Here is a 15,112-nt window from a genome sequence, read left to right on the forward strand (position 1 = left end):
CAATCCACTCCAGCTATAGACCCGCTGACTGCCCCCTTGAATTCACTGCAGTCACAGCAGGAGGAGCGGGAGTCGATCTGGCCCTGGCAAGAACAGTAACTGTATCTGATTCTTCCGTAACAGTGCTTGATTCTACTATGTCAGGACCGCTCAAAGATGGATTAAGTACAGTACTCCTTGGTCTCTCCTCAGCAAGCAGACAAGGCATATTTGTTCTCCCTAGTGTAATTGCTGCTGATTATACCGGTCCCATCAAAATAATGGTTAAGGTGTTTGCACCCCCTGTCACTCTCCATCAAGGAAGTAAAATTGCGAAATTGATCCCTTTTAAGGCTCAAGTACCAGGGGACCGAAGGCTTGGCAGTACTGGTAGTACATCCGAGCCCACAGTTTTCTTTACCACCGTGCTTACTGAGGAACGACCGACACGTCCTGTCATTATTAACCTACGGGAAGAATCTCTTCATCCTGCGCCTGTTAATATGCTGCTCGACACGGGGGCTGATGTTACTATTATACCCTTTGACTGTTGGCCATCACATTGGCCACTAAAACCTGTGGCCATCACAGTTAATGGGGTTGGAGGAGATTCAAGATCTATGCAAAGTCAAGAGTTTGTCTGTTTTAAGGGTGAGGTAGAAGGCCGAAAAGCTTGGGTAAAACCTTATGTTATGCATACCCCTCTTTGGATTCTGGGCAGAGATGCTATGAGTCAATGGAACATAACGCTGAGTACTCAAAATTTACGGTAGTGGCCATTGAGGAGCAGAGGCCACCCGTATTAAAAATTCAATGGGTATCTGACAATCCTGTATGGGTGCCTCAATGGCCTTTATCAGAAGAGAAGTTGCGAGCAATAGAAGCTCTGGTTGCAGAGCAATTAGAGCTGGGACATATTAAGCCCTCTGTTAGTGAATGGAATACTCCTATTTTTACTATCAGGAAAAAATCTGGGAAGTGGCGCTTATTACATGATCTCAGAGCTGTTAACGCCATAATGAAGCCCATGGGGGCTTTACAACCTGGCCTCCCTTCCCCAGCTGCACTGCCACAACAGTGGCAACTGTTAATTATCGATTTGAAAGATTGCTTTTTCTCTATTCCACTGCATCCCGAAGATACTGAAAGATTTGCATTTACAGTCCCTCAAAAAAATGCTGGGAGACCCTCAAAACGATACGAATGGGTTGTCTTACCACAAGGAATGCGAAATAGTCCTACAATTTGTCAATGGTATGTGGATTTAGCCTTAGATGCCTGGGTAAAAGAACATTCTGAATACATTACATATCACTATATGGACGACATTTTAATCGCATCTCCTAAGCCCATGCCAGAAAAAGCTGAAAAGGACTTAATTCATAGGCTACAACAATTCGGACTTACTATTGCCCCCGAAAAAGTTCAACGACGACCCCCATGGCAATATTTAGGAATGCTTGTGACCGAAACGCGAGTTCGGCCAGGAAAATTACAATTACAGCGTTCAGTTTCTACTATAAATGATGTTCAAAAGCTGGTTGGCGATATACAATGGATTAGGACATGGTGTGGTATCACAAATGAAGATTTAGCCCCTCTTTTTTCTTTACTGAGGGGTTCCCAAGAACCATGGGAACCTAAAATATTGACTCCAGAAGCGCTGCATGCGCTCACAATAATCGAACAAAAACTAGACCGACAACAAGCTTATCGCTATAACCCCTCTTACCCTATCTGTGTTATAATCTATGGTTCCTTTTCTAGCAGGTCAGCTCTCATTGCTCAAATTCAGGAAAAGAGTCTAACCATTTTAGAATGGGTATTTCCCCCTTTTTTACCCCCTACTACCATACTGACTCCCCAAGAATATGTAGGCCTATTACTATTGAAAGCTAAAGAAAGAGTTCGTCTAGTGTTTGGGAAAAATCCTGACTCGTTCATTGTCCCCTGGAAAACCACACAATTGGTGCATGAATGGTCACAACAAAGTTACTCTTTTGCCTTGGCTACGGCTGGCATCGCACTCAGCACTAATTATCCTCCCCATCCTTTATTTAAGACCACATCTATTATCACACGAGGCCCAGTAGTTGTTTTGAAGCCTATCCCCCAAGCTCTTACTGTTTTTACAGATGCGAGCGGTCGTTCGCACAAATTTGGGTATGCTTGGAAAAAGCATGAGAAGTGGAATACCAAGGTATGGGAAGATAAAGATACTCATTCTGTACAGGTTCTTGAGCTAAAAGCTGTAGTCTATGCCCTACACGATTATCCCAAACAAGCCCTCAATATTATTTCTGATTCAGTGTATGTTGTAGGATTAGTTAATCGCATAGATTATGCCAAGTTTGGGAAAATTAGTAACCCTTCAATTGCTATGTTACTTGTTTCTTTACGTGGGTTGATCCTTGAAAGAGCCGACCCCCTCTGGTGTACTCACATGCGCAGTCATACGACTCTCCCTGGTATCTTTGCAGAAGGCAACGCTGCCATAGATGCAACTGTGGCTAGTGGACTGGTCCTCCGCGGTTTTTCAGCCGCCCAGCAGGCGCATGCGTTTTATCACCAGTCTGCCCGAGGTTTGCAAATGGAATTTGGCATCCCTCGGGCCCAGGCGCGTGCTATCGTCGCTGCCTGCCCGGACTGCGCTCGTATCTTGCCCCTCCAGACAGGGGGGGTAAATCCTCGCGGATTAGGGGCTCGAGGTGTCTGGCAAACTGATATTACTGAATTCGCTCCTTTTGGACGCTTTCGGTACATTCATGTGTCCGTAGACACGTTTAGTCATGCTGTTTGGGCTACAGCCGCTACAACTACTGCCTTTCGCGCTGTGAAATACCACTGGTTACAAGCTTTTGCAGCCTTGGGACTCCCCGGCACCATCAAGACCGACAATGGTCCCAGTTATACGGGGAAATGGGCCGCCTCATTTTTGCACCTTTGGGGAGTCAAGCATATCACTGGAGTGCCCTATAATAGCACGAGTCAGAGTATCGTAGAACGCAGACATCAAGACATTAAGCGTTTACTCCGCGTTTTGAAAAAAGAGGGGGAGCTGCTGCTCTCTCCCCAGGACAGACTGATGAAAGCCTGCTACGTACTAAATTGGAAAAATCCAGTACAGCTTCACGACAACCGTTACGTGATACCCACGGACCTTCATTTTTCTAAAGAAAATCCGGTGCTGCACGTCCCCGTACAAACGTGGGACCCTCGGAGCCAACAATGGGGAACTGTGCCCGATACATTACTAACCTGGGGTCGGGGTTATGCTTGTGTATCCACAGGACAGGAACAGCCTCGGTGGATACCGGCTCGGTGGGTGAAACCCTGGCTCTCCAAGGTGGATGCAGCAGCAGCCGAGGATAGCGATACAGGAAGCGCTCCGACAGCTTGACGAAACATCACGACAGCGAATACAACAAAAGGTTGCTTTAGTACAACAAAGACTGCTGCGCTCGGCGGTAGCGAAGGAGGCCAGTGGCTGGTATTACCACCAGAAACCGTCATTGAATAATTACTTGGGCATCCTTGAATCATTATCAGTAACTGCTCACAAAGGGTGGGACGAACAGCCTTGTTTGGTATGTCAAAGTGAGCTCTGTTTTTCCTGGGTTGCTCTAAAGTGTGGGGGTTGTAATCACAAAATTTGGTGGAATCAGAGATTACTTAATAAGAGGTGGTGTCCAAGGTGTGAGTATAGCTATTCAACCACAACGTGGGAGCAAGAACTTTTTCGCATTCAACAGCGACGTCTACACTTTGAATCGCTAGAGCAGAAAATAGTAGCATACTGTAGGTGGGCATTGGAGAAGGAGGTATATCGCCTAGAAAGTCAGGGGAAAACATACATACTTCAAACGCGGTGCAGTCAGAAGGTACCCCTGAGATTTTTTACATCAATAGGGCCCTTTGGAGGAAGCCCTGATAAAGCGTTAGCAGAAGCAATTGAAAGGCTGCGTAGAAATGAAAGCTATCATAGCACTGCTCGCACTGTTCGCCTCTGGCGTCACCTCTTGGTTAACGAAAATTGACCAGAGGCAAAACATGTGGCTTACATGGGCTAATCAAACTAATCTAACATCCTTTTGCCTATCCTTAGCCACACCTTCCGATCCATTTCGCACTTGTCTATTAGGCATACCCTTTCAGTCATACACCGACCTTTTGGTTATGCGAGGATGGACAAAGCCCAAGGTTCCAATGCCCCACAATGAAAGTCAATTCATAATTCAAGTCTGCAAAGCTACAGCAAGCCTTAGCAATAACAAAAGCACTTGGGGTAATACGACATGGTGTCAGATACAGATTACAAGAAGAAGCGAAAATGGTTTAGCCTTATACCAATGGGGGCTTGCATGGTGGACACGTAAAATATTACGGGATTTAAATCATACTGGTCTGGAACCACAAGAGTTAGAATTACTGGGCTCCAAGCCAGGAAATTATTGTGTTGTTTTCGGAGACATTTACAATAACCCAGAACACAAGCGCCCAGTCAATGACAGTGTAATAGTAACCCCCTCTAATGTTGAGATCTATAATTACAACATAGGAAGCCCCTATTGCCTAAACGGAGTAGACTTTATTGAGACGCTTAACAAATCCCCACGGCGTTTACCCCCTGCTACGTTTCTAGTCTGTAGAGATAGGGCATGGAACGGCATTCCAGCTAGCCCCTGGGGAGGCCCCTGTTGGTTAGGCAAATTGACTTTGTTCTCCCCACAACTAAGAGACCTGCAGAATGTTACCCGATCACCCGAACGACAAAAAAGGAGTATAGCCATGATGAATCAGAACTGCAACTCTCACATAGTTTTGTGGAGTTCCCCTATCCAAATCTTAGCTTCTATCTTTGCTCCTCATGTTTCAGCAGCCCATGCGTTGAAACAAATAACACGGCTAGCATGTTGGGCTGGGAAGCAAATCAACATCACCTCTGACATTATAGGGCAACTTACTCTTGATGTTGATTCTGTAAGACATGCGGTACTACAGAATCGAGCAGCTATTGACTTTTTGCTTTTGGCGCATGGGCATGGGTGTGCAGAATTTGAAGGCATGTGTTGTTTTAATTTATCTGATCACTCTGCGTCAATACATAAGAAGTTGCAACAGTTACAAGACGGCATGCACGATTTAATGATCAGTGACAACCCTTTTGATGGTTGGCTACGCTCTTGGGGAATAGGAAACTGGCTACGCAATATAATAATAGCTTTAGCCGGTCCCTTTATCGTTATATTGCTTTGCCTTTGCTGTGGACCTTGCCTATTACAATGTCTGTTGTCGCAAATATATAAAGTGATAGACATGCTATTTGAAAAAAGAGGGGGAGATGTAGGGGGCCGGAGATTGAGAACAGTTGAAAGTGTATACAGTCGTGTGTAAGATGAGAAGGTCATGTCTGACCACAAAGGACAAAAGGAGAAAAACAGGATGACAGGTTAGGCAGTAAAAACAGGAACTTGTAACCGCAGAAGCATTGCTGACGCCAATATAGGTAACCAATGAAGAGAACCCCTTGTTCGCATGTATGGCGCGTGGACAAGGTGACTTAGCCAATAAGCTTATGCGTGATCGCGTGTACGGAAGTAAAACAAACATAAATGTAGCCATAGAAGCTTCAATAAACGGAGTTCTGCTTTACCTACATCGTGTCGGTGTTCTTGCTCCCCTCCACCTGGCCGCTGCACTGGATGAAAGGGGAATGGACTTCTCTAATAGGAAGTGATTGACTGCTCCTCACAAATGTGCTGCCATCAAAGAGGCCAAGAGGGTAAAGCCCCTGTGGGGTGGGGGATGATGGCTGAACTAGAGATGTGGGCAGGCCTGGCAGATTGATCCCAGCACACTCCCCAAACCCACCCAGGCAAGCTCTACGTGCTGACAGTGGTGGACACAAGCACTGGATGGCAGGAGACACCCCCTGTGCCTCCCAGCACTGCCCAGAACACCATCCTGGGCCTGGAAAAGCAAGTCCTGTGGAGACACGGCCCTGCAGAAACACTGGAGTTGGACAGCAGGACTCTTTTCCAAAACAACCTTGTGCACACCTGGACCAGAGAGCTGGGCATGGAGTGGATGGATCATATTCCCTGTCAGGCACCAGCCTCTGGGAAAGTGGAATGGTAGAGTGGACTGTTCAAAACCACCTTGAAAGCATTGGGCAGTGAGACCTTCAAACCTTGGGATCTGCATTTAGCAAAAACTACCTAGTTAGTTAATCCTGTGACCTCAAGAGATAAAACTCCAGGCCAATTCAGTGTCTGAGATCAGCTCAAAAGAGCAGGTCCTTTAATCAGGCCCACAGGCCCAGGGGAACACACACGACACGCCCTCCCAGGCAATGGTTCTACAGTTTTAGAAGATGGTCCATCCAATGCCAGAACTCTCCACCCCCCGGTTCTGCCCCTCAATACGCCCCTTGGGGAATTGGGTTTGGGGTCTTTGGGACCCCTTCTTCCTCATCTTTATGTTCTTCACTGCACGTACAGTCCTTGAAGTGCTTCCAAAATTCTGGGCTTGAAGGTTGCTTTGTCTCTTGTGGGATCTTGTTGTCCAGGTCTAGGGTGTGATGTTGTTCAATAGAGGTATTTTTCTACAATTCTACCTTGAAAAGAAGTCTAAACAGGCTAAAGGAATTTAGAAAGCTTGATATCAAATGGGGTAATAAGGTTAGGTCTGTGTAAACTACTATGCTAAAGGATGGCATAAAATACAGCTGCAGGACTTTTGCATTAGACCTCTGATGGCCCATCAAAGCCCATCCCCCCTCTGCCAATCCTGAAAGGCAGGAAAAACCCTTTTCCCAGGCCCCTCACGGGAACTCTGCGCAGGCCCAGGAGATGTTGGGGGTTCGTGGCATGGCCCGGGACACCATCCATGGATATAATAACTCATAACTTCTTGGAGTGTGGGGGCTTCCCTCCCCCACCCCCCAACGGATCAAGGCCACCACTTCGACTGACAGACATTGGAGCTGCAACTCCCAAGTTCCATCTCTGGATCCCGTGGGCGGTGACTATAGACATCTTTCCACTCTCAGCTTTGCTTTCCTTTACTCTCCCTTACCCTTATCCTGCCTTTCTTTCTCTCCCTTATGCATTTTCCCTAAATGTTACCTTTATGCCATATTGCTGTAGATGAGAGATAGAGATGATAACACCCAAAATGGCAACATAACTGTTTACCTTTGAAATGAAATTGTTCAAAAATAAACCCTACTTATATATGTTTTCAAACACCGATTATTTAGTTTCATTTCACTCTAATCCATCCCAAGGAATTTATTAATAAGAATCTGGTTACCCCCCCCTTTCTGGGGTGGGTAGTAACAGACCCCTTGTATCAGGATGTTCTGCCTGGAAAAGAATCTCAGCAGAGAATGCAAGCACTGCAAGCTCTCTGTGGGGAGTTACTGCTGGTGCCAAGGGGTTGGTTTAGTGTTGAATTGTGCCAAACCCAGCCTGGTTCCCCAACCTTCCAACACACATGCTGCTTTTGGAAGCAGAGTTTGACAGATCAGCTGCGCACTGGCCTGGGAATATGTGACTGAGATCCATCAGTGGATAAGCATAAAAGCCCAGGGCCAACTTTCCTAGAGCAGATTCTTCCAAAGACTTTCTTGAACTCTGTGTGGAGCTTCTGCTGTGAAGCAGGGAAAGCTGTTGATGGTCACTGCTGAGGGGGTAAAAGAAAGAGATCTACCTTGATTTATTTCTCTCAGACCCCGCCGGGCCCTCCCCGCTTCCTGCCGGGATCGGACACCGCCGGCGGCCCCGGCCCTGCCGGGCTCCATCAGCCTGAGCAATTGCTGCCAAGGAGGGGCCGGGGGCTTCCTCTTGGCCTTCGTCTCCCTGGCGCTGGGGCTCGGCTTCTACCTGCGCCAGAAGGTGAGGGGGGTCCCAGGGGGTCGTGTGTCCCCCCAGAGCGTCTGTGCCCCCCCGGGGACCCCCCACCCCGCTGTCACCCCCTTTTCTCTCCCCACAGAGCTCCTGAGCCGCCGGCGGCCGCAGCCCCTCCCCGGGGCCTCGGGCCCAGCCTGGACCCCCCTGTCCCTGTGAGGATTTTGGGGGGGGTCGTGTGTCCCCCCCTCCCCTGCTGCCACTCCTGATCCCAGGAAAGCTTCCCAGTTCTCCCCAGTCCTGGTTATTGGGGGGCAGTGGGGAAGGGGCTTGGGGGAATCCCAAAGGGGGGAGCCAAGTTTGGGGGGGAGCAGAACAGGCCCCAGGATGGATCGGGAATGGGGACCCCCCTGTGTCCCCCTGTGTCACTCCATTCTGGGAGAGTCCTGGGGGGCACCTGCAGCCCAACACAGCACACGGTGCACCCCAAAAGGTGCTGAGACCCCCCTAAACCTCTCAGAGGCCCTGGAGAACCCCTGAAACACACTCAAAGCCCACCCAGGACCCCATTCAACCTATTTTCTGGGGAGACTTCTCTGGGCACTGGTGGTGCTGGGAGCCCCCCCGGCTGTGGGCGAGGAGCTCTCAGGTGAGCGGGCGGTGGGAAGGGGGAGGTTGGTGGGAAAAGGGGGGTCAGAGGGGACAAAAGGGGTGGTGGGACCCCAAACTGAGTGGGAGGGGAGTGGGACCCCCCAAAAGTGGAGGAGGGAGGGGCACTGAGGTTTGGGGGATGATGGGACAGAAGAGTTGGGAAAGGGGAGAGTGGGACCCCAAAACTGAGTATGAGGGGCCTGGGGAGTGTAGGGATGATGTGGAAGGGGTGGGAAAGGAGGAAAAAACTAGAGGTTGGGACCCGAAAAGTGATCCTAGGCGGGTTGTGGATTGAGGGGACCACGGAGGAGTGGGAGGAACAGGGAGAAGGGTGGAAAAGGGGTGGTAGTCCAATGATCCCATGAGGGTCTTTGGGCATGGGGGGATTGGCAAAGGCGACTGGCCCCCCTGAGCTCCAAACTTTCTGTGGGGTGCTGGGGGCTGCTGGATCCAATCTCAGCCTTGGGTTTTGACAACAGTTTCAGTTTAGAGGAATTACAGAGGTGTGACTGAACGACTTTTGTTTCCCAAGTTTTAATGATGGAAAATCAGATTTATTGATAGAAATGAATTATTTAGGGTTACAAATGATCAGACAAAGGATCTTCTTTAGAATTATTTACTGCACAATAGAAACACTAAAACTACCAGGAGTACAGGATAAGATAGGTCTGTGTTCTACACTAAAGCAATAGTTGAAGCAAATCTACTCAAGCTGGCACAAAAGCAATAATTCTTAATTAGAGATGGATGGAACTCCCCCAGACCAACACTCATGAGGAGATCTCTGCTCTCAACCTCCAGGAGAGACCTGGAAGGTCTCTCCGGCCAAGGCAGGAAAGGTTCTGTTGGAAGAAGCTGCCCCTGTGAAATGGGACTGGCCCTTTGTGGTGGAAAGGGATGGACTGACAGTCACTGGACTCCAGGGGTTGCCTCAGCATCAGGGGCTTCATTTGGGGTGGAAGCAGCGGTCAAAACTCTTCCCGCAGTCGGGGCACTGGTAGGCCTTCCCTTACTGGTGGGTCCGTTGGTGTTTGGTCAAGGTAGAGCTCTGGGTGAAGCTCTTCCCACACTCCCCACACTTGTAGGGCCTCTCCCCGGTGTGGATGCGCCGGTGCCTGACGAGGGTGAAGTTCCGGTTGAAGCCCTTCCCGCAGTCGGTGCAGCGGAAGGGCCTCTCATCCGTGTGCGTCCGCTCGTGCAGGAGGAGATTGGAGCTGGTGTGAAACCTCTTCCCACATTCCAAGCACTTGTAGGGCCGTTCTCCAGTGTGGATGCGCCAGTGGATGCGGAGGGTGGAGCTGTCCTTGAAGCTCTTCCCACATTCCCCACATGTGTAGGGACGTTCTCCAGTGTGGATGTGCTCGTGTCTGAGCAGGTGGGAGCTCTTCCCAAAGTACTTCCCACATTCCAAGCACCTGAAGGCCTTCTTTCTGCTGGGAGGCTGCTCAGGGACCACCAGCTCAGAGCTCCCCCTCAAGCTCCGGCCGCCTTCCCAGCACAGGCTGGCTCTTTCCTCCTCAGAGCACCCTGGGATGGCTTTGGAGCCCCTCCTGCGGGGGGATCTCCGGCCCTTTTCCTCCCCGCTGCCTTCCTGCGCCGGGGAGCCCTTCAAAACGGCCTCTCCCACCAGGGTCTCACGGGGGGATTTGTCCTCCGGGCTCTCCGTCCTCAGCTCGGGGCCTGGGGCAGGAAGCAAGAAGGACAGGCAGGGGATTTGCCTCCGGCCCACAGGGAAGGCCAAGGACATCCCCCCAACTCCGGCCCCGGCAGGACGGCGGCGCCAGCGGGGTTGTCCTGCAGCTGGGGCCATGCTGGGCTGACAGAGCCAGCACAACACCCGCCCAAAGGGACACTGACTTCCTCCTCACCTGCCTGGGGGGCCCAAGGCATCTTCCTCTTCCTCACAGCCTCCTCCTCCATCCGCCCAAGATTTGGGAAGGACAAATCCTGATGGGGGGAAAACAAGGGCTGAGCGCGTTGGCTTGGGGGTTCCTCCTGCCCAAGTCCATCTCTAGAACTCACTGGGCATCCTGTGTCCATAAAAACCTCCAAAACACCAAGATTTAGCCCAGAAAAACCCAAATCATCAACATTCAGGCAAAAGCCTATAAGAAAGAGTGAGAAGACTCCTGCCCCCCCAAACTGAAAAAAGTTGAGATTCACCTAAAAAATACTCTAAAATATGAAGATGAGCCCAAAAAAATTCTCCTAAGATTTCCCCTTTTCTGGTTTCCCCCCTTTAGGGTTCAGAGAGTCTCCCCTGTCTGGGATGCTGGGGGTTCTACCTAGAGATGCTGGGAGTGTTGGGGGTCCCAAGGCTCCCTTCTCCTCTGATTCTCGCCTTCGGGATGCCGCATTCCCAGAAATTCCCCCTCTCCAGGTTCTCCACTTTGTTGTCCTAGGGGATCCCAGGGGTCCCCACTGTCCAGGCTTCCCCTTCTCCGTGCCCCCCCTCACCAGGCTTTCAGGGGCCCTCTGAGAGGGCACTGGGAGGGACTGGGGGGGAACTGGGGCACACTGGGGGGCACTGGGGAGTTACTGGGGGATACCAGGACACATGGGGGGACACTGGCAGGTTACTGGGCCATACTGGGGGTTACTGGGTGCTCACTGCAGGATCACTGGGCCATACTGGGGGGCAGTGGAAGGTCACTGGGATACACTGGGTGGTCACTGAGGGGGTTACTGGGCCATACTGAGGGTAACTGGGAGGTCACTGGGATATACTGGGGGCACTGGGATCCCCTTACCCGGATGTGGTACATCTCCCCCTCTGGATTTTGGGGGGCATCCCTAGGACCCCTCCCCTGGGGGCTGGGGGACCCCTTGAACTCCATTGCTGGGCTTTATGGGACCCTGTAAAATCCTTTCAAAACCTCTGAAATCCCCCTTCGACCCATCAAAACCTTCTCCAGGTCCCTTCAAATCCCCTCAGAGATCTCATCCCTCCCCAGCACCCCCCAAACCCTCTCAGTGACCCGCAAAACCCACCTGGGACCCCTCAAGCCCATTCAGGGACCCCCAATCCCCCCCACGGGCCCTCCAAACCGTCTGGGACACCTTAAACCCCCCAGAGACCCCAAAACTGCCTCAAGGTCCCCGCAAAGCCTCCCAGGAACCCCAAACCTCCCCAGAAAGCCCCAAAGCCCACCTGGGACACCCCAAATCTTCTCAGAAAATAAAACCCCCATCAGAGCCCCCCAGCACTCTTCAGGGACCTTCAACCTCCCCCCTGAGTCCCTTCAGGGACCCCTCAAAACGTCCCCGGGAACCCCCGAACCCCCCCGCTAAACCCTCCCGAGCCCTCCAGCTTTTCCACCCACACCCGCCCTCCTCGCAGCCCCCGAGGGGATCCCCAGACCCCGCTCTCGCCGCCCCCCCGCCAACTCACCCAGCGAAGTGCAGCGGCCGCAGGCGAGTCCTCCTCACTCCCGACCACGAGGCCAAAATGGCGCTCGCTCCGCGCGCCCTCCGCCTTTACAGACCCACCCCGCAGCCAATCAGCGCGCGGCCACGGCCCCTGCCCGCCCCCCGCCTGCGCGGGGCATTGTGGGAGTTGTAGTCCCTGCGGCGGGGGAGGATCGGACTTGTTGGGTTTTAGTTTTTCTGTCTTTTTTATTTTCTCTTTTTCCTTTCTTTCTTTTCTTTCTTTTTTCTTTTTTTCCTCTTTTTATTCTCTTTTTTCTCTCTCTTTTTTCTTTTTTTCTCTTTTTTATTTGTTCTTTCTTTTTTTTCTCATTTTTTTCCTGTTTTTTTTCCCTTTTTTTCTCTTTTTTTTTTCTCCTTTTTCTCTCTTTTCTCCCTTTTTTTAAATTTTCTTTTTTCTTATTTTTCCCTTTTCCTTTTTTTTACATCGTTTTCTATCAGGACGATTTAAACACAGATCAAAACAATCTCCAGGTACATATCCTGCCACAACAGATAATCTGCCATTGTTCCAGGTTCCTGAGAATTTCCCAGATCACAAACACTGAGACACCAAGGGTGGAAACCAAGCAACTTTATCCTGTCCCTCGCCACAGCCTTCAGTCCACACCCAGCCCTGGATTTCTGCAAAGCCGCTGGGCAGGAGCAGGAGATGGAGCTGGTGCTCAGCGGGAGGGGCAGCAACAACAAACCCGTGTCTTTGGCACAGGGGAAGGAATTTAGTGCTTGAGGGGTTACATTCCACAGGCTCCCCTGGGGATCAGCTCATGCTTGGACAGTGAGAACAGCAAGAACATTCCTAATAAAAATGCCCGAGGGAAGGGAGCGGAGGGGGAGCAGGGGCAGGAAAAGGAAGCAGAGCGATGGAAGATGGGCTGGGGCGGTCGGGGCTGGGGAAAGGTAGGCTGGACAATGCCTTGTTTGGTCCAGCAGCTGGACCAGCTCCAGGGCAGATGTCAGGGCAGCCTCTGCCACAGGGACATGGACAAACAGACCCTACAAAAGCTCTCAGAGGGGTTGGGGGCTCTGGGCGGGGCTGCGCTCTCGCCTCAAGCCAGGATATCCCAGGGCAGTGGAACAGCAATTCCTGTCAGCTCCCAGCAAAGATTATTGGGGTTTGCACTGGGGAAATATTGACGCTCCAGCTTCTTCTTCTCTTTTTAGAACTTTGAGCTTGCAGTCGGGTAGAAGGGCTGGTGAGGGAGTGGGAAGAGACCCACTGAGGGACACATCTCATCCCTCAGTTAGATGGAGCTAAACCCCTGATCTTGCTTAGGAAGAGCTACTGATGCTCAATTTTCTTCTTTCCCTTCTGCTTTAGTGGGATATTACATTTCCCTGCAGTATTGGTGATAGAATGGTATGTCAGCTGGAATAGTTTAGTTCTTACAGAAAGCATAAATGCATTTTAACGAAGGTATTTTTACATAGGTGAGGCCTCCAAAAAAACCCTCAAACCCCAAAGGTAATATAAGTGCAGAATACAGTGAACTTTAGGGTTTTCTTTTTAATTTTTGGGTAGAAAAGCCATCCCAGTTAGGGACAGCAATTTATTGCATTGCTGAAAAAAAACCAACCAACCAACAAAAAAAGAAATCTGAATTTGTTCTCCTTCAGATTTGTTTTTGATCATAAGAATACTTCTAGTGAAAAGGGCTAATTTACTCTTTCTAGAGGAATATTTTAAGTGTGATTATCACAATATCACAGCTGCTGAAAAGGTCTAAAATAGGACATGGACCTTGAACGTGTTCCTGTGTTTAGGATGTGCTGCTTAACATTCAAGAAACAATAAAACTGCAACTCATTTATTAAGGTATCATCTCAAAATGTTAACTCTTGCTCTGTAAAGACATGCCACAAGGATTGTAGAAAGCTTGCAGTATCCCAGGAAGTACATGTGGTATTTTATCAATGTAAATATGGATAAGATTTTCAAGATTTCTGCTGGTAATACTCCATAACTAAAGTAAGTTTTCCCTTTGCTACTGCACTAGTTTATGATTTAATTGTTACTGACATTCCACCAGTCATATTATTAGCTTCACCAAATGAAAGGGAAATAATCCTGTATTAATTAAAGAGAGCAACTGATTTCCCTCAGTCATCTTATCCTTGGCTGTCTGGGACAGTGATGCACTTCAGCTTCACTACAGAAACTGCCACTAAAAAAGAGCTTGGGGTGATAGTGAGAGATCCATATTGAAGGGTGTACCTGAATTATCTTTAGGGAGGAGACCTTTTTTGGTGGGTGACAAGCAATGTGCCTGTGGCTCCCTTTTTCTTTCTGGGTTCTTTTTCCCTTTCTTTTTGTCAGAGGCTTTGGAAAAGGTGTTTTGTCAAGAGAATAATATTCATTTATAGCCATGTGAACAGTTTCTATCCTATACCAGTGAAGGCAGTCACCTAAATACCCATACCCATGCCCTTGAAAATAAAACAAGGAGAAAATATGGAGTATTTGTTTGAGACCAGATAAACTGAATGTAGTTCAGTAACATGGTAAGGCAATTGCTGTTATTTCACAGAGACATTTCTTTCTATGCTGGAACTGAGGGTAGCAGCCAAATCTAAAAGCCTTGCTCTGTGTGTTTGTGAACACACTGTGGGTAAGTTCAAAGGAGCATTCAGAGATTGTGTTGTGTGAGCCTTTTTCCCTGAGATCAAAACAAGGAGTAATTAATGCTAAATCCATCGGATGGCTTTCAAGTCATAACTTGGTTCAGTTTGTCCAACTGTGTACAAACAGGTGAGGAAAATCTGGAACTTTAGAAGGGTTAGTTTTTTACCTCATTAGCAGGATATCCAGGGGTGCACCAAGTGCCTTCCAGTGAGGAGCACAAGAGACCAGCAGACAGTGACAATATTGTTCTAATGTTAATGTCACTGGAGCACAGAGTGAGATCACATCTGAGTTATGTTTCTTTAATTAGTGATTGGGAATAAAGAGAAAATCACATATTTGATGACACTTTAGGATTTATTTCACACTCTTAACAAGAAGGTATTTTCCACCTGGACTTTGAATAAGGTTCCATGGTATATTGCAAATTTCTATCTCAAGTTAACAGTCTACTTCTTCCCAAAGAAATTCTCAGCAGCTAACACCCTTTCATCATCTGGCTCTTTCCCTGATGGCTTGAGCTTGTTGCTCCTTTGGGTAAATACCCATTTGACACAATGCACTGGGCAGCTTCTGCCAA

At 49.3% G+C, this 15,112-nt stretch overlaps 1 protein-coding gene and 1 pseudogene across 6 annotated transcripts in view; one reads left to right on the plus strand and one right to left on the minus strand.

The window, feature by feature from the left end:
- Positions 1–15,112, plus strand: part of LOC127474815 (zinc finger protein 208-like) — a 1,262,639-nt pseudogene that overhangs the window by 1,052,102 nt on the left and 195,425 nt on the right.
- Positions 9,320–15,112, minus strand: part of LOC127474909 (zinc finger protein with KRAB and SCAN domains 1-like) — an 81,606-nt gene continuing 75,813 nt past the window's right edge. For 5 of the 6 annotated variants that reach the window (XM_051796238.1, XM_051796235.1, XM_051796234.1 and 2 more), the window contains one exon: positions 9,320–10,163. In XM_051796238.1, the coding sequence (XP_051652198.1) occupies positions 9,493–10,163 (671 nt within the window). In that variant the 3' untranslated portion in view covers positions 9,320–9,492. Of the gene's footprint in view, positions 10,164–10,351; positions 10,530–15,112 lie in introns of all 6 variants that reach the window. The other variant, XM_051796233.1, reaches the window with a different exon arrangement.

This window comes from Manacus candei, unplaced genomic scaffold (assembly GCF_025592945.1).
Source record: "Manacus candei isolate 608988 ecotype Guabito, Panama unplaced genomic scaffold, ASM2559294v1 h1tg000045l, whole genome shotgun sequence".
NCBI classification, from domain to species: domain Eukaryota; kingdom Metazoa; phylum Chordata; class Aves; order Passeriformes; family Pipridae; genus Manacus; species Manacus candei.